Genomic DNA, 20,086 nt, shown 5'->3' with positions numbered 1-20,086 from the left:
GAGATCTAGGCCGTGCTGTTCAAGTAGTGGTCGCTGACCTCTTTACCGTAGGACGTGCCACACATTGGCAATCGCCGATCCACGAGCCAAGGAGGAGATGCTCGTAATGAAGCGGCCAGGCCTGTAGTGGGCAAACCAGGTCCAGAAACTCAAAACGGCGGCGGTGCAGCGGGCAATCGTAACGACCCGCCATCCGCAGACGACCTTAAGGCGAAGGTAAATGGCGACATTCTTGGATAGCTGTAAGTTACTGAAATGCGACCCTTTGACAGCCCGCGGAAGACAAGCCGACAACATCAGATGTCTCGGGCTGGGACTACGTGTACAAGCGGCTGCAGATATATGATCTGGAGATGATCAAGGGATACTCGGAGGATATCGATAACCTCCTCATTTTCGTGCGCTATTCTCTTCATCTATCACCGCTCTTGTTAACGCGACGTGCGTTGGTAGGCTGGTCTGTTCTCTGCGGTCCTCACCGCGTTCCTGATCGAAGTGTACACCCAGTTGCAGCCGGACAACACTCAGCTCTCCGTCCAACTGCTCTCGAATATTTCTCTCCAGCTGCAGCAGATCTCTCTGAACCAAGCCGCCCCTGCGTCTATCAATCCGCTGAACATGTCCTTTCAGGCCGATTCCCACGTGGTCGCGATCAACGCGCTTTGGTTCCTCAGCCTCATCCTCGCGCTCGCCTCCGCTCTGCTCGGCATATTCGTGAAGCAATGGCTTCGCGAGTACATGGCATGGCCGAATATCTCCCCCGTTCAGCATGCCATACAGCTTCGGAAGTTCCGCTATGATGCCTTTCAGAGGTGGAAGGTCCCCACTATCGTGACGTTGGTTCCTGGCCTTTTGCAGCTCGCGGTCGTGCTTTTCTTCGGCGGGCTCGTCACTCTACTGTGGCCCATTGACACCGTCGTAGCTGGGGTGTGCTGCGCTGCCGCTGGACTGATCATATCCCTGGCAACCCTAACTGTGCTGCTACCACTTTTTTTCGATACTTGTCCATACAAGACACCCTTTTGTTGGATGATATTGGCGACTCTACGACCATTATATCGCCTCCTTGATAATTATATGCGGCGGAGAATGAGAGCGCAATGGGATCGTCGGCAAGACCTGGGGTTGATGGACCCTACCCCGAGATTCCGCTATCGCCGTTTGGCCCCCCATGTCGATAGCTACGCTTTCGACGGATGGGATCATCGTGATCTCGCATTGCGGCACTTTGAACGTGATCCCGCGAGCAGTATCGCGTCACAATTCCACTCGCTGCTGTGGCTTGCCTCACACGAGGAACCCAGAGACGGTGTGATTGCGCAATGCATCTCCGATGCACCAGGACCGCGCATGCGCACCCGTGCCGCTCTCAAAACATTGGCTGAATCTGATGATTTTATGATGTCGCCGCAGTACCGACTCCATGGGTGCTGGAGGGCCATCTGTGAACTGCTCGGGACGCCATGTGTCGGACCTACTATCCCGGCGCTCGTTGTACTCAACAGGGAATGCAACTACGACGATGTCAAGGGAACGTATGATATCTCCTATGATCAACTTTTGCATGGTGCCTTCGATTCGCTGAATTCCTTCAACGACACACAAGTTCTACTCATATTTGAACTTCTCCGGTCCGGTCTCGATATGTTCAAGCATGATTTCGCCGAGAGCTGGTCTTACCTCTACGTCAACTCGCTGATCATGATGACGTTGATCGCAGGACAGAGTGACAGTCTCCATTCCCCATGCGCCATCTTCCTTCTTGAAAACCTGGCAAACTCCAAACGGTCCTTCCGGATAGATAGGGTGATTCCGAAGATTTCTGCTATAATTCCTGCCTTTACAAAGATAATACCTTTCTACCCCTTGAGTACATGCATAGCCTTCATGTGGCGATAGCAAGGCTGACTGGATGGTTGCAGATGCGAAAGACATGGCTGACATGCTTGAGCTTGCATGTTTATGTTACGACCGTGCCAAGTTTCGTTCGAGTCAGGAGCACCGTCGTCGCTTCTGGGCTGCGGTGTCGTGCATCACGAAGGCATGGGAAACTTGGTTCGAGGGGCACGGTTGGGCGGACGACCAACGCTGTTGCACCGGTATGAGTGCGTTTGGTGAATGCTTGGTAGATGCACTGTCACAATCGATCGAGCCTGGCGACGGAGGCCATTTGGCTGAAAGAGACTTGAGGGTGGACTGGAAAAAACTTGTCGCGTTTCTGGGACGCCATCGCGACACGGGCTCAGATTGTCCAAAAAAGGTCGCAAAGTTGATTTTGGAAGCTCATCGGCGCGGGTCCTTCTCGGATGGAAGGGTAATGGAGGCATTCATCAGCGAGAAGTATTGGTGGGATGCGGGATGGGACAACGCAAACGATGTATGTGAGTACTTCGGGGTTGACCCAACACCGGGCAGCGGAGGGGCCGTCGGTCCTTCGTCGGATACGCGCCAAGACGCCCTGTCAGTGCTACCACATCCACATTCCGTTCGCAACATGGAGTCAACGCCACATCTCGATTCGGACTTCAACAATGAAACCGTCTCCGATGACGATGGTCATGATGGCACGCGATCTGATCGTAGGGCTGCCGCGTCGAACGCACTCGCGACTTCCGGGAGCCTGCAGGCGCAGCGGACCGACTCTCACTCGAATGGGGAGCCCGGAGGTGGACAGCAGAGCGTTGTCGATGACGACTCGCTTCCTTATGGCGGACAGATTCACCTCGGAAGCCCGAATATCAGTGCCCGGGGCAGCACTTTGTCGATTGTTGCAGGAGAAACTGGTGTGGAGATGGAGCGCGATGTTGGAGGTGCGAGCGCGCCTCCATCGCCCAATACCTCGGACACGCAGGATATCTCGAATCGAACTTCACACTACGACGGAGTCCCGTCGTCGAGCCAAAATCGACCGGTGTCTCGCGTCGAGAGCCAGGACGGCGGTAGAGGACAGGCGGGCATCACGGACAGCGTTCTCATGCAGGCAGGCGTCGAGCACGATCGCGCCGAGGACACCGGGGTGGGGGCCGTACGAGACATCGAGTCGTCACCTGGGGCGGAGGAAGGGTCAGGGTTCTCGGGACGTATCATGGGGGAATCCGAGGTATGAAAGCCCGTTTATTGCTATGAAGCGCGGAAGGTGACGTTGTGCACGATAGCCCGGGAGCGCCCATATTGATTGTCCTGGAACGTGATAACCTATAGACTGTCGGGCAGGTCTGAGCAAGTGATGTCGTTAGTGATACCGGGAGCATGTATTTGTTCGTGTTTTCATGACCGTCCGAGGATGTATGGACCATACACGCTTGTCTCCGCGGTAGTTGGAGCTGACTTCGACGCGAAACGTATCGAATTCAATTAATCGTTATTGGTTTCGCGCTGTACCATATCATGCACGATCTTTATCTATCCCGACGAAAACATCAGCGTACCGAAGAGGAGCATGTGTCACAACCGCCCGTACCTCGTAGGCCCTCACTTCCAAAATTCATCCTCCAAAGCGCACTCCCTCGCCATCTCGTACTGCTCGTCCGTCCTACACACCAACACCCTCTTCCCTTCCCCTTCCCCTTCCCCTCCTTCCGCTGCCGTGATATCCACCACCGCCCCCTCCGCATCCCCCACACCCGCGTTCTTCGTTGGATCCACGGGCCTGTATCCCAAACACCGCACGCGCTCCGCGATGCGTTCCCGGAGCTCCACCGACTTTTCGCCGATGCGGCCCGCATCCCGCTTCGCGATCTCCCTAAAGTCCGCGGAACCGGTCATCGCCTTTCACCCGCTCTTCTTGTTCAAGATCTCCTCCGCCTCTGTGACGCCCGCGTTCGTCGCGTGCGCGGGGTCGTGCGAGATGCGGCCGGCGGTGTTGGTGTAGTGGAAGATGAGGCTGGGGTCGATTGCGCCGGCGCGGGTGGCACCCGGGAGGCCGTGCACGGGGGTGAGGCCCATGGAGGTGTCGATGGAGCGGCCGGCGTGGATGGCGCAGGCGGAGGCGACGGAGCCGAGGTGGAGGGCGATTTTGGAGACCCCCGTGGGTGGTTTGCGGACGTGGGCGGAGACGGTGCGGAGGATGTAGGCGTCTGCATATTATGCGGTACGTTAGAGAGACGTGGGAGAGAGAGGGGAGGGTAGGCTTACAGAAGATGCCGTAGAAGCCCTATGTCTTGAGGCTGCGCGGGCGGGCGACGGAGGGGTCGATGGCGTAGGAGGAGACGTGGGCCGGGAGGGCGCAGTGGAAGGTGGTGTCGAAGGAGGCGATGGAGCGCGCGTTTGGAAGGGATTTGAGGCAGGCTTGGATGACGGCCAGGGCGGTGCCGTCGTGTCTGTCCGAGTTCCAGCATCAGCATGATAGGCATGAAAGAGAGAACGGGTGGAGGGAACGTACAGAGGCGCGAGGTCGGTGAGCTTCTCGACGCGGTCGTCGTACGTCTTTGAGGAGATGGCGACGGGCTCTGCGCAGCCGCCGCCGTGGTCGACACGGTGGTAGACCTGTTGGAGGTCGCCTTTCTTGATGCCGGATCCATGCTCCAGATGGTCTACTAGGCGAACGCGGACGCGTGGTCTTTGATGTCATCCTTCTGTTATTTTTTGACGTCTTGGGACGAGTCGGACGGAGAGGCGTCTTCGTGCTCCAGAGTGAAGCGGACGGGCAGAGAAGAGAGATTGTCGATGGAAGATTCGAGATTGTCCGAGAAAGTGGATCCTGAGGGCTTGGAGAGAAGACCTTGAGGGAGGACGAGCCAGCGCTGACGGAAAGGATCAGGCTTCGTCGTTGGATGAGCATGGTCGTGGTCGGGACCAAGAGTGGTCACAGAAAAGTGAAGTCAGTGCCATCGACATGGTTGGGTATCCTCCGTATGCGGCATGATGCGGTCTATCTCCAGGCGCAGTGCGAGGGAGGAGCGTGTCGACGTCAACCCTGTGTCATCGCTGGCGAGTGTCCGACATAAACCATCCCCATTCAAAGTCCAATATCTGAACGAGCATACTCGTGGTTATAGCACGCGTTGAAGAGGATCTAAGCAAAATTGATTGTGATGCCGGGAGCAAAGCAGTGACGGTGACCGTGCGCCATACGTTCACGAATGCCCATCCTTGCCTATCCTTGCCCGTCCCCGCCGACTTGTCACCCTGCCTTTCTCCGATGAGACTTCAGAGTTATGCGACGTACGTGCGTGCGCATGCGTCCTTCTTGGGTGCTGGATCAGGCTTTGGAGCTCTAGCTTTCGGGATGTATTGCCTCAGTACACGCTGTGAACGCGTGCGCCATAAGCTATCAGATATATCAGAAGCCATCTTGAGTCCGCCTTCGAGCTGTAGCTACACGACAACTATCGCCGCCTGCGCGCTGCACTCACTCTGATCCCTCCACTCTACGCATATTCATTCTTACATCATGACGTCGCGACGACACTCCGTCGATTTATCCAGTTTTGAGGAAGGACGCGGGCCCCATGAGGAACCCGGGCCGTATGTGAGACGGGAGGGCCGTGTAGCTCAAAGCGGAGGTCGCTAAGATGTTCGTCGTAGGACGGATCGGTGCCGAACACTGGCAATCGCCAGTCCACGAGCCAAGGAGGAGATGCTTCCGATGAAACTGCCATGCCCGTAGTGGGCGAACCACGCTCGGAAGCTCCAAACGTCGGCAACGGAGCGAGAAGTCGTGGCGATCCGCCATCGACACACAACTTGTACACGAAGGTAAGACGGGGCATTCTTGAACAATGATGCAAGCACTCAAATACGGCTCTCTTTCAGCCCGCGCAAAGCAAGCCGTCAAAAACTGATATCACCGGCTGGGACTACGTGTACGACCGACTAAGGTTATATGATCAGGAAATGATTAAGGGCTACTCCCAGGATATCGACAACCTCCTCATCTTTGTGCGTAATCCAGTTCGTCCGTTCCCGCGCTTGCTAAGGCACTGTGTACTCCAGGCAGGTCTATTTTCCGCGGTCCTCACCGCGTTCCTGGTTGAGGTTTACACCCAGTTGCAACCGGACAACACCCAGCTGTCTGTCCAACTCCTCTCGAACATTTCTCTCCAGCTCCAGCAGATCTCCTTGAACCAAGCCGCCCCTGCGTCTGTCGAACCGCTGAATATGTCCTTTCAGGCCGATTCACATGTGGTCGCGATCAACATGCTCTGGTTCCTGAGTCTGATCCTCGCCCTCGCCTCCGCTCTGCTCGGCATATTCGTGAAACAGTGGCTCCGCGAGTACATGGCTTGGCCAAACATCTCTCCAGTTCAGCACGCCATACAGCTTCGGAAGTTCCGCTATGATGCCTTTCATAAGTGGAAGGTCCCCGCCATCGTGACGCTGGTTCCTGGCCTACTACAGCTTGCAGTCGTACTATTCTTCGGTGGCCTCGTCACTCTTCTATGGCCTATTGATATCATCGTATCCGGAGTGTGCTGCGCTGCCGCTGGCCTGACCATATCCCTGGCCTCGCTGACTGTGCTACTACCGCTGTTCTTCGAGACTTGTCCATACAAGACACCTTTTGGATGGATGATACGCCCTATTCTACGACCGTTTTACCGCATGATCAGACCATTTGTGTCCTCCCTGTACCTCTGGAACTGGCCAGACCGGCTCAAAGCCATCAAAGAGTACTGTTGGAATTGTCGATATCCCGTCCCGGACATGTACGCTTTCGACGGATGGGATCATCGCGATCTCGCACTGCGGTGCTTCGGACGTGATTCCGAGAGCAGCATCGCGTATCAATTCCACTCGCTGCTGTGGCTTGCCTCACACGAGGAACTCGGAGACGATGTGATCGCGCGATGCATCTCCGCTTCACCAGGACCGCGCGTGCGCACCCGTTCTGCCCTCCAACGGGTTGACAATTCTTGGCCTGTAAAACCGGAGCGGCGCATACGTGGGTACTGGAAGGCCATCTCGGAGCTGTTCGGGATGCCATGCGTCGGACCTACGATCCCGGCGCTCGATATACTCGACAAGGCGTGCATCTACGACTTTGGCCAGGGAACCTCCCAGATCAACCACGCGAAACTTTGTGATGCCTTCGCTTCGCTGACATCCTTCAACGACACACAAGTTCTACTGATATCAGAACTGCTCAGATCCGGTCTCGATACGCTCCTACCCGATGCAATGAGCACCATTACGAATACCTCCGACCTCTACAGTAAATCGCTGGTCATGATTCTCTTCATCGCGACACAAAATGATCGTACTCATGTCCCATGCGTCAATTTCTTGCTCAAAAACCTTACAAAGTCCGACGAGTCCGACCTGACAGACGCGAATGAGAATATTTCTGCTATATTCTATGGCTTTCGGGATAAAATACGTTTTATCTACCGGGGTGCATTCATACCTTCCCTGTGGCGACAAGCAAGGCTGATTGAATGTTTTCAGAGCTGAAAGACATGACTGACATGCTTGAGCTTGCATGTTCATGCTATGACCGTGCCGCGTTTCGGTCGGCTTACGTGCATCGTGATCGCTTCTGGACCGCGGTGTCGTGCGTCACCAATACAGAAGCAGATGAGGGGATCGCGCGAGCCCAGCGCTACACGGAATCCTTCAAGTTCCAACGCTGGCGCATGGCCATGAGTGCGTTTGGTGACTGCTTGATTGACGCCCTATCGCTATGGACCGACCCTGGCGACGGAGAGCATGGTGCTGAAGGAGGCTTGAGAATTCACTGGTATAATCTCGTCCGTTTTCTGGAATGCCATCGAGAATTCGCACCCGGCTGTTCATGGAAGGTCACGAGGTTTATTTTGGAGGCGCACCGGCGCGGCTCATTCCCGAATGAAGATATCACGTCCGCAATCATCTACTTCAGGAATTGGCGGGGCGCGTATTGGGACGATGCAGAGGATGTATACAAGCACTTCGGCCTTGAGTCAACAATGGGCAGTCGACGGGTCGCCGGTCCTTCGTCGGGCCCGCGTCAAGACGCCCCGTTACATTCAAATTCCGTTCTCGAGACGGTGTCAAAGCCCAGTACCTGTCCGGAACCCATAATTGAGCTTGTCTTGTGTAACGACGGTAGCGATGGCATTCAACCCAATCATAGAGTAGACGCGTCAAACGTCCTCTCGACTTCCACGATCCTGCAAATGCAGGGAACCAACTCTGGCTCAATCCGAGCCGAGACACGCGAGCCCGGAGCTGGACAAGAAAGAATAGAGGTCGAACGCGGTAGCGATCGAAATCTGGTGGTGGGTGATGCGAATGGCGCTCGATCATCATCTGTGGCGGAGGAAGGATGATGCATATGCTTGAGTGGGACACTGGTGGACGGTGGATGGTGGATCCAGAGGAAGACGGAGGTACGACATTCGTTCATCATATTGATACAAATTGTACTACAATGTGCACGATAGCGATCCGACGTATATAAAGCAACAGAACGCTAACAGAAGCCTATAGAACGCTGAATAGGTCTACTTGAACTTTTACCCGATGACGCATAGAGCTGAGTGCAGGCCCGGGTGCGGTAGTATATACAGAAGACTGAGCTATTACTGCTCAGCGCACAGCACCCATAAAATCCTGCGCGCGTCTGAAGCTGGTCTTGAACGTGTCGTCCTCCGGTAATGAACCCAGACTTGGTGAATCGTAACGTTGACAAGCTCGAGGTCATGCGGGCGCTTGACCTTATTGAGTCACCGCCACACAGCTCGACCCGGCGTCTCTTCCCTCTCTACTCTCCTCAGTCCTGAGGCCTACGGCGTCGGACGCTCTGTCCTCATGAGCTCCATCACCGCCGCCCTCGCAACACCATCCACCTCCCAGAATGAGCCGGCCAGCTCAGACGCGTCGCGCAAGGTACATCGTGCCTCTTTCATCTTAGACATCCGTCGCTCATACGCGAACCCACTGTGCAGCGCAAGATCGCCGACGCCATCCACACCCTCGACGAGGCCATTGGGCCCTCGACTTCCGACCTCTCGCCGCCTTCAAAACGCCATCATGGTGCACGGTCGATATACACGACTCTCGCCAAGTATGGCATAAAGACGAAAGAGCCGCGCGCTGCGTCAGTCGCGTTCAGCGGTCCATGTACTCCTTGAAATGCCTTGCTGACGCCCTGTACAGGACGAGTAGTCTCTCACTCAAGTCAGAGGCGCTCGTAAAAGCTCCTCACCTCTCCGCCATCCTCTCCCGCACCGCGTCGCGTCGCAAGAAAGCCTCGGCCATCGCCAGTAGCAGCCAAACAACCGCCCTTCCAGGGAAAGAGTTCTCGCCCTCCTCCGTGCCTTCCTTCATCCGCCGTCTTGGCACCTTCAAGCTCTCTACCTACGGCAACAAGCCTCCTGCGATCGACGCCGTTGCCGCGGCGAAGCGCGGCTGGACGAGCGACGGCGTGACGAAGGACCGGCTGGTGTGCGACTTCTGCGGCGCGTCCTGGGTCGTCGCTGGTCGCGAAGGTCTGTCACGGGATGCGGCCGCGGCGCTCGTCGAGAAACAGAGGTTGCAGCTCGCGTCGATGCACAAGGACTTATGTCCGTGGAAGACGCGTCAGTGCGATGGTGAGCATACAGCGTCTCCTTCACGTCCTCCTGCAAGTATAGAGGCTGAACTCGCGTGCAGATTTGATATATCGCATACCGCTCAAACCTCCTGCATACATGGCCCGCGAAGTCAAATCCCGCGCGCTCTTACTCGAGCCATTACTTGAAGGCCTTCAAATCCGTCACCCCTTGGTAAGCTTCCAGTAATCTTTACCCGCATAGTCTCACTAACTCTTGTACTAGACCTCAACACAGGTTTCAGCGCTCCAAAAGACGTTGGCCTCTGTGACCGTCCCGCCACTTTTTCAGCCCACCTCCGCCTCCCAAGCCGGCTCCTCCGCCTCGCGCTCCTCTACCCCCGAACCAGCTTCCTCTCCTCCACCGGCCTCTCCCTCACCCACTCCTACTCCCGCTCCTGCCCCCGCCTCTGCTGAACCATCCGACACCGCCGCCCTCGCTGCCCTCTTTGGCTGGGCCCCCGCTCCACCGCCACCCCCCTCCACCTCGACATCGCGCTTCCCCTCGCACTATCCATCTGCGTCCTCCGCCTCCCTCGTCAACCTCTCACGCTCCGCCTCCGTCGCCTCTTTCCGCTCTATGGGCGACGATTCGCCCACGCCCTCCATATCGGCCTCGACTTCCGTCTCCCGGGCCGGCACGCCCAACCCCTTCTCGTCCACCTACGGAGCGAGAACGAGTAGTACTTACACTAAACCCGAAAACGCGACCCTCTTCTGCGAGTTGTGCCAACGCCGCGTCGGACTGTGGACGTTTATCCCCAAGAAAGAGCCTCCCCCTCTTCCTCCGAGCAGTGCTGCTGCAATGGACGTCGACTCCGCTCCGCCGACCCCAAAGCCGCGCGCTCAACAGCAGCACCAACGGCCGTTCGACCTGCTCAAGGAGCACCGCTCGTACTGCCCCTACCTCGTGCGATCGACGGTCATTCCCACCCTCCCCTCCCCTCCCTCGCCTTCGCTTTCCACATCCACCTCATCAAGCGACACCACCGCTAACGCCACTGCGACCGGGACAAAACCGAAAGAAGACGTGATGGAGGGCTGGCGCGCGGTGCTGACCGTGCTCTCGCGCTACGGCCTCGGCCACCGTGCGCGGCGGCGGGCTCCCCTTTCCGTTCTCGCGGGGCAAGAGGGGCAGAACGAAGGGCAGGAAGAGGTAGAGGAGGAAGTGGACGCGGTGAACGCGATGATCGCCGACGTGAAGAAACGGGGGAGCAGGGACCTGATGAAATACGTTAGGAGCTTGTTGGGGTAGAAGGGTCGCTTTGTTGTCGATATCGCCTGTTTACGTGCTCTGTCCTGAACATATTCTTACTGTACGCGCTCAAACTGTTGAAAAGTACACGTCTTGGGAGGAAGGGTTGGAGACGAATGGCTGTGAATACAGATTGACAGTGAATTCTGCTTTGTTGTTACATCGCGGCGCGCTTGCGTCTATTATACACATCGGAACCGAGCCTCCTTCTAAGCCACAGTATTTGCCACCTTCTCCTTGACCGCGACACTGGAAATGTCGATGGACAGCAGGTCCTGTAGCATTTGATTTGCGTCAGCGGCTTGCGACGAGCTGTTCCGGGTCCTAGACGCACCTTGCCATCCTTCACCTCCTGCGGCGAGGGCATCAAACCGAGCCGGAGCAACTCGGACGCCTTGCTCACGACCGGATCGTTCTGCATCGTCGCGACCGCGACGATGGTGTTGTCCTTCACGTAGTACGCGATGAACTGGGACCGGCGCATCAGCGAGCGCAAGTCATCCGCAACGAATGACAAGACCGACCTTCATCTCGCCCGGGTCGCCCTTGATGATCACGTCCTCGAACCCTGCGCCGACGCCACAGTACCGCAGTTGCTGGCCCTCTGTCGATCGCCAAAGTCACAGTCAGCCCTTCCCCGCCCCTGTTCTCCATGACCAGAATCGCGACGTCACACTCACGGGCGCTCCAGAACACGGGGATCTTCACGAACGGCTGCTTCTCGCCGGGCATCGCGATCGTCTTGCCCACCGCGCGACCGTGGTTGCCGGCCACGTTCCAGTGCTCGATCCGCCGGCTCTCGCCCGTCTTGATCTGCGGGTAGGTCGCGATGTCGCCGATCGCGAACACGTCCTGCTGGCCCTTCACGCGGAGGAACTCGTCGACGGCGACGGAGCCGTCGCGCTCGAGCGGCAGGCCGGAGGCCTTCAGGTACTCGGTCGCGGGCGCCACTCCGACGCCCATCTGTCACCAGGAGATTAGCATGATCGACTGGGGATGGTCTCAGAGGGATGGAGAGCGCTACGAACCACGACGAGGTCTGCGGGGAGGATCTGGCCGTTGACGACAACGCCTCCGGCCTTCGACGGGTCGTCCGAAGCGGGCACGATCTTTTCGACCTTGACCTGCATGTGGAACTTGACGCCTTGCGACTCGTGGAACTGACATCGCGCGCCATCAGCACCACGACTGACGCGCCGAGCGAGATGGGAGAGTCACGCACCTGCTTCAGCCCCTTGCCGATTTCTTTGCCGAGGACCGCCTGCAATGCGTGTTAATACGAATCCCGGGACGAGTATAAGTAGGAGGCGGGTTGTAGTCACCTCGAAGGGGTACTCCTCCATGCCGATAACATCGATGGACGCCAGCTTGCGCTTCGACACCGCGACGACGAGCTCCATACTGATGAACGAGCTACCGATCACGACGAGGCGCTTACCCTCCTGGGCAGCTGCGCCGCCGACGGCGATTAGCCTCCCTTCGACGTTGCGGTTGGGTAGACACGTACCTGCATCGATCTGCTTGGCGTCGTTGATCCCCCGGAGGGTGAACACGTTTGAGAAGTCCTTGCCCTCGATGGGCAACCGACGGGACGTTCCTCCCGAGGCAAGGATCAACGTGCCATAGCTCACGCTCTCTTGTCCGTTTCCGATGACGACGCTCTTTTTCGCAAAGTCGACCGAAGTGACCTCCTACTCGACATCAGCACCTAGGCAATGCGACTGTGAATTGAGGTCGCGAAAAAAAAAACTTACGACGCCGGTCCTGAGAATCGTTCCGTACTTGATCTTGAGGTCCGCAGCGCTGCGCCATTCGAGCTTGGATGGGTCGGTGACGAGGGCTTTGGAGAGCTTAGTCCGGTCGATGGGCGCGTAAGTCTCCTTGCTGAGGATAGTGATAGGACCCTTGAAGCCGTGCTATAAATAGATTCAGCAGTATTGAGCCCTTTGCTCCCACTCCAGAGGATTACAAGTGTTTACCTCGCGCAAGCTTTCGACGGCGTGGAAGGCACCGCTTCCTCCACCGACGATGACCACAGGGTTCTCTGATGTTTCTGCGCCGGAGGCGAGCAATCTGTACGAGTGAAACGTCGGTTATAATCTTCTGCGACGAACTCGACGGAAGGAAATTACTTGGGCGGTCGCGACATGTTCTCCTTCTTGGTCTTGCTGGGGTCGGCGGATACGTGGATCTTGCCATCTTTGATAGTGGCCTTGAACGAGTGGAGGGCGGTAGGTGCGGGTGCGTCCTCAATGTCCCCAGTGCATACATTGAAGCACGCTGCGAATCGAGGTGGGTCAGAGGAACGATACGCGACCAAGGACAGGTTGGGTGCTCACCTCCGTGCCATGGACTGACGTGCATGAACGGTTAGCAGTTGCTATAAATCCGCAGCGGGCCTGGGCGCTCACCATACTACGCGTCCATCGGCGGTAAGAACACCTTTAGCGAGCGGGGCGCCGTAGTGCGTGCAGAACGCGGACGTTGCGTGCACGGTGTCGCCCAGCCTCGACAGCAACACCTTGCCTTCGCCGAACGGGACTTCCTTCCTGTCATACGGAATCCATGTCAGCCAACGCAGCTCATCTCCCCGTCTCACAACGAGTCGACCAACAATTGCCCATCCTTAAGCTCGGACTCGTCGAGAACGGCGATCGTTTGGGTCGACATCGCGCGCAACGTTGGACTAGAACTCAGAGGATGGTGCTGAAGATAGAGATACGACCGTGCGGTGTGTAAGCGGATCTTATAGGCGCGGCGGTCAGTGAGAAGATGGCGTGCCCCGAACCGTAGCATGCGGGCTCTCCGACAGCCCCGCGCCCCCGGTCAACTCAAATATCGAAGGGATCGGTGGCGGTGCCCGCAGCGTGACGTCAGGAAGGGAGCTGGTGGGCCAATCAGACGCGAGGGATTTCCTGACGTCCGGGCACGTGAGCGCGGAAGCAGAATTCGCCATTTTACGGCGCGTTGCACGGGGAGCACTGCAGTCAATCTGGATTGTCCATTGGCATGTGCAGCAAGAGGTTCGTCAAAGAGCGACTATGGTAGAAATGCGAGTAGTCCGTGTAGCAGAGGATAGACAGCGAGCGCTGTCCAACATACGGACAGTCCAAGCGCCGCCGAGCTGCAAGTCAAGTTAGTCATGGCGATCTGAAGGGGATAAATAAGGCCTGCTTACGAGGACGTGGGCTGCGCAGAAGACCCCGCCGTCGACACGGCCGAGCTGGATCCAGAGCCGGGCGTCGCAGAAGACGAGGACGTGGCCGCCGCGTTGCCGACCGCGGCGCTCGCATTGAATGCCCTCGTCGTGTTCGCCTGCAGAGCCCACGCGATGCCGCCCGTGACATGCCCCATGAAGAGCTCGTCGTGCCACGTCGCGTTGAGGTGTCCCAGGCTCGTGTAGAAGCTGCGGCCGGCCGTGCCCCCGCTCTCGACGCCTGGGAAAGAGTCTCTCTCAGCGCACGCCTAACAATACCACCATACGCGGGAACGGGACGGAAGGGGATACGGAGGAGCACGTACCTGCTCCGTGCTCTTGATACCATGCCGTCGGATGCGGCGCGCCCTGGTTCATGCGCGTACCGGTGTCGGTGTAGCTGGAGTCGTTGGCGGACAGGATGACGATCGCGCCGACGTCGCGCGGATCGGACTTGAAGTTGTAGAATTCCTCCTGGACGTGCCATTGTGCGGGGAGCATGGACGTGCTAGGGTGGGAAGGACCTATGACGTCTATCGTCTGTGAGACCGTTTGTGTCGGTGCAACGAAAGTATCTTCAGGCTGCGGAGGACAAAGCGTACCCCGTTCTGCAGCTCTGGGTGGTAATCAAAGAACGCTCCTGATGATAACTCGGTTTCAAAGATGGACAACGGAGGTGATATGTATTCCACTAACCCACTTCATGGCCGTAGAAAGTGGTGTTTCGGAGCGCGTCCGACGCGGCATGGATCGCGACGAAGTTGCCGCCTTTGTCGAGGTATTTCTGTAGAGCATCCTTACCCTGCTGATCGAGAACTAGGAGAATCCGTGTACTTGGTCAGTAATAAAGCATTTGAGAGGAGTTTGGTATGACACAAAGCCTGACCTTCCCCAGTATTCATCAAAAACAGCAACGCGTCGTAATTCGCCAGATTATCATCGGTGAACAAGGTCTTGTCTTCCGTGTGATCAAAAAGAGTGTTGGTAGATTCCGAGGTGTTCTGTAGCGCTTGTACCGCGGTCGGTATGCTGTCGTGCCGAAAGTCCGCGGTGGCAGAGTAGATGAGAACCCGCGGGTTTGCAGAGACGAGCGTTGCCAAGCATAAGAAAGCAACAACCAGGGAAGAATGTCTTATAATGTAGGTAGAAACCATAGTATGTGGGAGGTATATGAGTAGTATGTGTTGGGTCGCCCGGGTGCTTAGGATATGTTACACTCAGCCGTCTCCGTGACGCGTTGTCGGACGCGAGGACCCAAGGGCCAAGATGACCGATGCGAAACTTGTTACGATTCGACTACAAACGCGTTGGCCCCTGTAGATCCCAGGATTAAGCAACTTTAGCAGGAGGTATGTAATGCGGGGAAAGAGGATTCGGACGGAACGAAGGAAGGTGTCACCAGCGTGGCTGTGATCCGCTCCCTGACTCCGGCGTCGGAGGGGGTTCTTCGGCTGACTCAAAGTCTTCGGCGATGTTGTGCTCGACCCAACGATACCCGACCTCCAACCAGACTCAACGCTATCTGAGCAGGGCTCACTATGGGTGTCAAGTCGCTATGGGAGCTCCTCACACCAGTCGGGCGCCCCGTCATGTACGTAGGACCACCGCCTAATCGCTACTAAAGCGTGACCTTGACGGATGTCGCCGCTAGGCTTGAGACCATGGAGGGCAAGGCAATGGCCATCGACTCCAGTATCTGGATATACCAGTTCCAAGCCACGATGCGTGATAAAGAAGGCCGCGGTCTGGTCAACGCGCACGTCGTCGGTTTCCTGCGCCGCATCTGCAAGCTCATGTACTACGGGATCAAGCCCGTGTTCGTGTTCGACGGAGGCGCTCCGGCCTTGAAGCGCAGTACTCTGGTGCGCACTTCCTGACTATACTCCACGCGTTCTTGGCCTCACGTCCGATCATTTCAAGACAGAGCGTAAGAACAAGAAGAACGGAGCGGCCGCGAGTCACCAGCAGATCGCCGAGAAGCTATTGGCTGCGCAGATGAGGAGGGAGGTTGTCAACCAGGCTCAAGCGCACGCGTGCGTCTTTCACCTCTTTTCTCCGGACATGAACTGACGAGTTGCCCAGGGCTGCTTCCAGTTCGAAAGGGAAGGGCAAGGCACCTGCCGGACCGATCACCGTGGACGAAGATACAGTCTACCTCGAAGATATAGATCCTACGATATCCAAAACTCCCGCGAAAGCCAAACAGCCGCAGACCGACAAGACGGTCGAACAAATCTCCCCACCTTCCACCTCTAAGAAGACCCGATGGCAGGACCACGATCCTTACCGCCTCCCAGACATCGACATGGGCGCGACCATCGCCAAAGCGACCAACTCCGCCGCTCCCGACCCGCGACTCGCGACGGAGGAAGAGCTCCAAGCGTTCATCGACGAGATGCGGCCCGAGGACCTGGACGTGACCTCGCCCGCCTTCCGCGAGCTCCCGACGGAGGTCCAGTACGAGATCATCGGCGACCTCCGGCTCAAATCGCGCCAGACGTCGTACAAGCGCCTGCAGAGCATGCTCCGCAACGCGCGCACCTCGCTCGACTTCTCCAAGGAGCAGATCAAGAACCTGAAGCTGCGGAACGCGCTCACGCAGCAGCTGCTCGTCACGACTGACACGATCGGCAAGGCGAACATCACCATCCCCGTCCGGATCGCGGCCGAGCGTAATAGGCAGTACGTCCTCGTCAAGAACGACGCCGACAAGGGCGGAGGGTGGATACTAGGCAGGCGGGACGAGGGCACGATCGACAAGCCGATCCAGATAGACGCCGACGAGCCAGACGACCGTGTTAGTAGCGACGTCGACGCGGAGGAAGACGAAGACTCGGATATGGACATGGAACCGGTACCTATGTATGTCGCAGCGTGTATGCTCATGATGGACCTTTCCCTCACCGGCGTTCCGTCTCTTTGCCTGCATCAAGACCAGCCCCACCTCAGATGGATCCTGACCTGCGAGACCTGCGACGAGGCCAGGCGCTCACAGCCATTGCTCGACGTGACACCTCGAAGAAGCTCGCTCCTTTAAGGACACAACCGAGACCGAAGGCGACCAAAACACCCCAACCTTTATTTCAGCCGGAGCCTGATGATGATGCTACCCCTGAACAACTGGAACCATCTGAGGATGAGGACGACGACATGGAGCTCATAGCGGCGCTGGAACAATCCGCTGCAGATGCCGAAGAACTCGAGTTGCAACGCGCTATCGAAGCCTCCACGTCCGCGATGCCCCAAACGCCAGCGAAGCCGAGTTCATCAGAGGCTCACATCTCGCCTCCTCGCAATGCGCCGCACCGCGACGACGACGACGACGACGACGACGACGATCTGTACGCGACCCCTAACCGGTTGGAGACCGCACTCGCCATCGGAGGCGCCGCTCCACGCCGATTCTCTGCTCAGGAGTCAGCGCGGAAGACCGTACGGCTCAACACGGCCACTTCTTCCTCATTCGGTACCCCCTCTCTCCTGCTCGACGAGGGGCCCAGCGCGACCGCCACTCCGACCATCAATCTCGATGATTCCGACGATGACATGGAAGATGTTCTACCCGTCCCAACACCGACTCGGGCCTTTGCGGATACGGCGGTACATAACGTCCCGTCTCAGAGCTTTGCGGAAACGGCGGTACATAACGTCCCGTCTCAGAGACGGCCGTCGATCTCAGCGCAAGTCTCTAGCATCTCGACCGCGACCTCGGCCCCTGAGTCGGTGACCGTATCGGAGGATGAAGATGACATGGAGGACGTTACACCGCTACCGGACGTTAGTCCAAGGTCGCAGAGTATTACATCGACTCGGGAGCCTCCTGCTGGTGAGGGTGGCTCTTCAACCTATCGTCCGACTACAACTGCTGCCCCTTCCCGCCTCAATGTGGGAGCCGATCAGTCGGTTCCTTCAAGCACTTTACGGCCCGTTCCATTGCCACAGTCACTGGCGCCGCAAGTGGCCGGACCTTCTCACTCCGAACCAACGGAAGTTCTGTCGCCTGTAATAACTCCACCAAGACAGACGTCCGATCCTATCGCTGGTCCATCTTCGATAACCGTCAAATCGACTACTTCCTCTGAGGTGAAAAATGTAACCTTCGCCGCTGACTCGTCAGATGACGAAGACCCCGAGCACTGGTCAAGAACGCCATCGCCGGGGCGAGGGACTAATGAAGCCTTGGACCGGCCGCGGGATGACGAAACGTGGGACGCCGCGCAGGAGATGGACCCGCAGGCTGAAGAAGGTGACTTCTTGAACTTCGTGTCCCAGGTCAAGGGCAAGGACCTGAGCGCCGTACGGAAGGAGATCGACGAGGAAATCCGCGTTCTCAACCAGCAAAGGAAGGCGGCGATGCGAGACTCCGAGGAGATTACGCACCAGATGGTGGCCCAAATCATGGTGAGGGAGAGGCGAACACTCAAGCCCCCAAGCTCTCCGTCATTTTACTCAATCTGAACACCTACAGACCATGCTACGACTTTTCGGCATTCCGTACATCACCGCGCCGATGGAAGCCGAAGCCCAATGTGCGACCCTCAACGAGCTCGGCCTGGTGGACGGCATAATCACCGACGACTCGGACGTCTTCCTTTTTGGAGGTAAACGCGTGCTGAAGAACATGTTTAATCAGTCCAAAACGGTCGAATGCTTTCTCCTCCCGGACCTCGCGCGTGAACTAGGACTGGACCGCGATACCCTCATCCGCCTCGCATATCTTCTGGGGAGCGATTACACGGAGGGCCTGCCTGGCGTCGGACCGGTGGTAGCCATGGAGCTCCTGAAAGAGTTCCAGGGCGAAGACGGCCTCCACAAATTCAAGGACTGGTGGCGCAAGGTGCAGATGGGCAGAGACCGCGAGGCGGACACCAGCACCAAGTTCCGCAAGCGCTTCGTGAGTGTGGGCACGGCCTAGGCGGCGCTCTTTGTCAGCCTCGCCGCTGCGGTTTCTCGGTGCGCTGACGGCCGTGCTTGGTGATGCAGAAGAAAAGATTTAAGGACGTGTTGCATCTGAACGACGATTGGCCGAACGGGGCGGTTGTGAGTCCGTCTCTATCTCACAGGATCGAATGGCGCAACGTCTCCAGGTGCTGACCATCGGCAAATAGCGGGATGCATATTATCACCCGACCGTGGACGAATCAGAAGAGCCATTCAAATGGGGTCTTCCCGACCTTGATGCGCTACGCGGGTACGCCGCCCATCCGATAGCTTGAGAAAATGCGTATGGGGTCGCCGAGGTTTCTTACGTTCGTGTGACACGCAGATTCCTGTACGACGAGTTGGGGTGGGGCCAAACGAAAGTTGACGAGCTTCTGCTTCCGATCATCCACAAAGTGACCAAACGCGGCCAGGTGGGTCCTTTTCTACAGATCCGCCCACGTTGTCAGGGGGGTCTCTTGGGCCAAGGGCGGATTCTTCACGTTTTGCTCGGTTCCCTTACCGTTGCATCGAATTACAGGCGGCGGCGCGTAATCAGCAAGGGACGCTCAACGAGTTCCTGGACATCTCCGGCACGGGAAGCCACGCGCCCAGGAAGCGACAGGCGTACGCGAGCAAGCGTCTCCAGCAGGTTGTCTCCGAGTTTCGCACCGAACAGGCCAGGCGCAGAGCCGGTGGTGGCAGTGGCGATGACCCTGACTCTGGCTCGGAGGGTATTGATGCGGTCAGCGGGGAGGTCCGGGCTCAGGCGAAACCTGCTCAGCAGACACGCAAGCGAAAGACGAATACAGGGAACGCGGAAAACAAGCGGGGTGCAACGAAGGGTAAGATCGCAAAATCCCGTGGCCGAGGCGGAGCTTCGACGTCGAGGAAGCGGAAGGTGAGGACGAGCGACGACGAAGATGAATATCATGACTTCGCTTCAGGTGTCGCTGCACCGGCACCTGAACCCCCGAAACGGAGGCCTCGTCCTCGACCAGTCAACAAACGCAAAGCGGCGAACTCGGAGGAGCCGGAGGAGTGACATGCACAGGACCTACAGTAGCACACGATGATGATAGATTCCAAGCCCTGTGAAGGAGTGGCCGAGTGCGCATGTTGCAGTGGACCAATGGGACCGCGAGGCTCGCATATTTAGGACATCTCAGTTACGGGCGACGAATGAGAACAGGAGAAACTACGA

General features: G+C 57.5%; 6 protein-coding genes across 6 annotated transcripts; 3 read left to right on the top strand and 3 right to left on the bottom strand.

The window, feature by feature from the left end:
- Positions 1–278: 278 nt before the first annotated feature.
- Positions 279–738, top strand: PUNSTDRAFT_29346 (uncharacterized protein; the record flags this gene model as incomplete). Its single annotated transcript, XM_007382990.1, has 2 exons — positions 279–398; positions 454–738. Coding segments are annotated over 2 exons (405 nt in total), but the record flags the coding sequence as incomplete, so codon positions are not given.
- A 2,733-nt stretch (positions 739–3,471) lies between these two features.
- Positions 3,472–4,780, bottom strand: PUNSTDRAFT_133553 (actin-like ATPase domain-containing protein; the record flags this gene model as incomplete). Its single annotated transcript, XM_007382989.1, has 6 exons — positions 3,472–3,742; positions 3,776–4,076; positions 4,135–4,153; positions 4,184–4,319; positions 4,382–4,532; positions 4,609–4,780. The coding sequence occupies 6 exons, from the start codon at positions 4,778–4,780 to the stop codon at positions 3,472–3,474; spliced, it is 1,050 nt and encodes a 349-aa protein (XP_007383051.1).
- Positions 4,781–5,392: 612 nt separating this feature from the next.
- Positions 5,393–10,766, top strand: PUNSTDRAFT_143219 (zf-C3HC-domain-containing protein; the record flags this gene model as incomplete). The annotated part of the gene is made up of 10 exons (XM_007382988.1): positions 5,393–5,470; positions 5,527–5,697; positions 5,755–5,880; positions 5,935–7,333; positions 7,387–7,584; positions 8,660–8,808; positions 8,868–9,019; positions 9,079–9,512; positions 9,574–9,686; positions 9,738–10,766. The coding sequence occupies 10 exons, from the start codon at positions 5,393–5,395 to the stop codon at positions 10,764–10,766; spliced, it is 3,849 nt and encodes a 1,282-aa protein (XP_007383050.1).
- On the bottom strand, positions 10,639–13,565 carry PUNSTDRAFT_51954 (uncharacterized protein). The gene is made up of 14 exons (XM_007382987.1): positions 13,381–13,565; positions 13,178–13,315; positions 13,106–13,119; positions 12,899–13,046; positions 12,746–12,839; positions 12,521–12,682; positions 12,274–12,457; positions 12,089–12,216; positions 11,989–12,027; positions 11,795–11,926; positions 11,447–11,729; positions 11,291–11,370; positions 11,101–11,235; positions 10,639–11,041 (listed from the first exon to the last, which is right to left on the bottom strand). Exons 1-14 carry the CDS (start codon positions 13,434–13,436, stop codon positions 10,976–10,978), a joined length of 1,659 nt encoding a protein of 552 aa, XP_007383049.1. The 5' UTR covers positions 13,437–13,565; the 3' UTR covers positions 10,639–10,975.
- Positions 13,566–13,940: 375 nt separating this feature from the next.
- PUNSTDRAFT_66601 (class I glutamine amidotransferase-like protein) lies at positions 13,941–15,116 on the bottom strand (the record flags this gene model as incomplete). The annotated part of the gene is made up of 5 exons (XM_007382986.1): positions 13,941–14,203; positions 14,289–14,502; positions 14,565–14,602; positions 14,659–14,778; positions 14,849–15,116. The coding sequence occupies 5 exons, from the start codon at positions 15,114–15,116 to the stop codon at positions 13,941–13,943; spliced, it is 903 nt and encodes a 300-aa protein (XP_007383048.1).
- A 384-nt stretch (positions 15,117–15,500) lies between these two features.
- PUNSTDRAFT_113147 (PIN domain-like protein) lies at positions 15,501–19,927 on the top strand (the record flags this gene model as incomplete). Its single annotated transcript, XM_007382985.1, has 13 exons — positions 15,501–15,553; positions 15,614–15,824; positions 15,883–15,995; positions 16,057–16,824; positions 16,896–17,526; positions 17,623–17,758; positions 18,080–18,363; positions 18,431–18,856; positions 18,946–19,002; positions 19,071–19,153; positions 19,229–19,316; positions 19,424–19,627; positions 19,670–19,927. The coding sequence occupies 13 exons, from the start codon at positions 15,501–15,503 to the stop codon at positions 19,925–19,927; spliced, it is 3,312 nt and encodes a 1,103-aa protein (XP_007383047.1).
- Positions 19,928–20,086: the final 159 nt, after the last annotated feature.

This window comes from Punctularia strigosozonata (assembly GCF_000264995.1).
Source record: "Punctularia strigosozonata HHB-11173 SS5 unplaced genomic scaffold PUNSTscaffold_5, whole genome shotgun sequence".
NCBI lineage: Eukaryota > Fungi > Basidiomycota > Agaricomycetes > Corticiales > Punctulariaceae > Punctularia > Punctularia strigosozonata.
Note: the sequence above shows the minus strand (reverse complement) of the source record. Positions and strands in the feature narration are given on the sequence as shown.

Excerpts from the sequence above, each read along its gene's own strand:
- PUNSTDRAFT_51954 (XM_007382987.1), bottom strand. The coding sequence starts at position 13,436 with ATGTCGACCCAAACGATCGCCGTTCTCGACGAGTCCGAGCTTAAGGAT. Across the intron at positions 12,028-12,088 it reads TGGAGGAGTACCCCTTCGAG|GCGGTCCTCGGCAAAGAAAT; the intron begins GTGACTACAACC and ends CACGCATTGCAG. Across the intron at positions 11,042-11,100 it reads AGGAGGTGAAGGATGGCAAG|GACCTGCTGTCCATCGACAT; the intron begins GTGCGTCTAGGA and ends CAAATGCTACAG.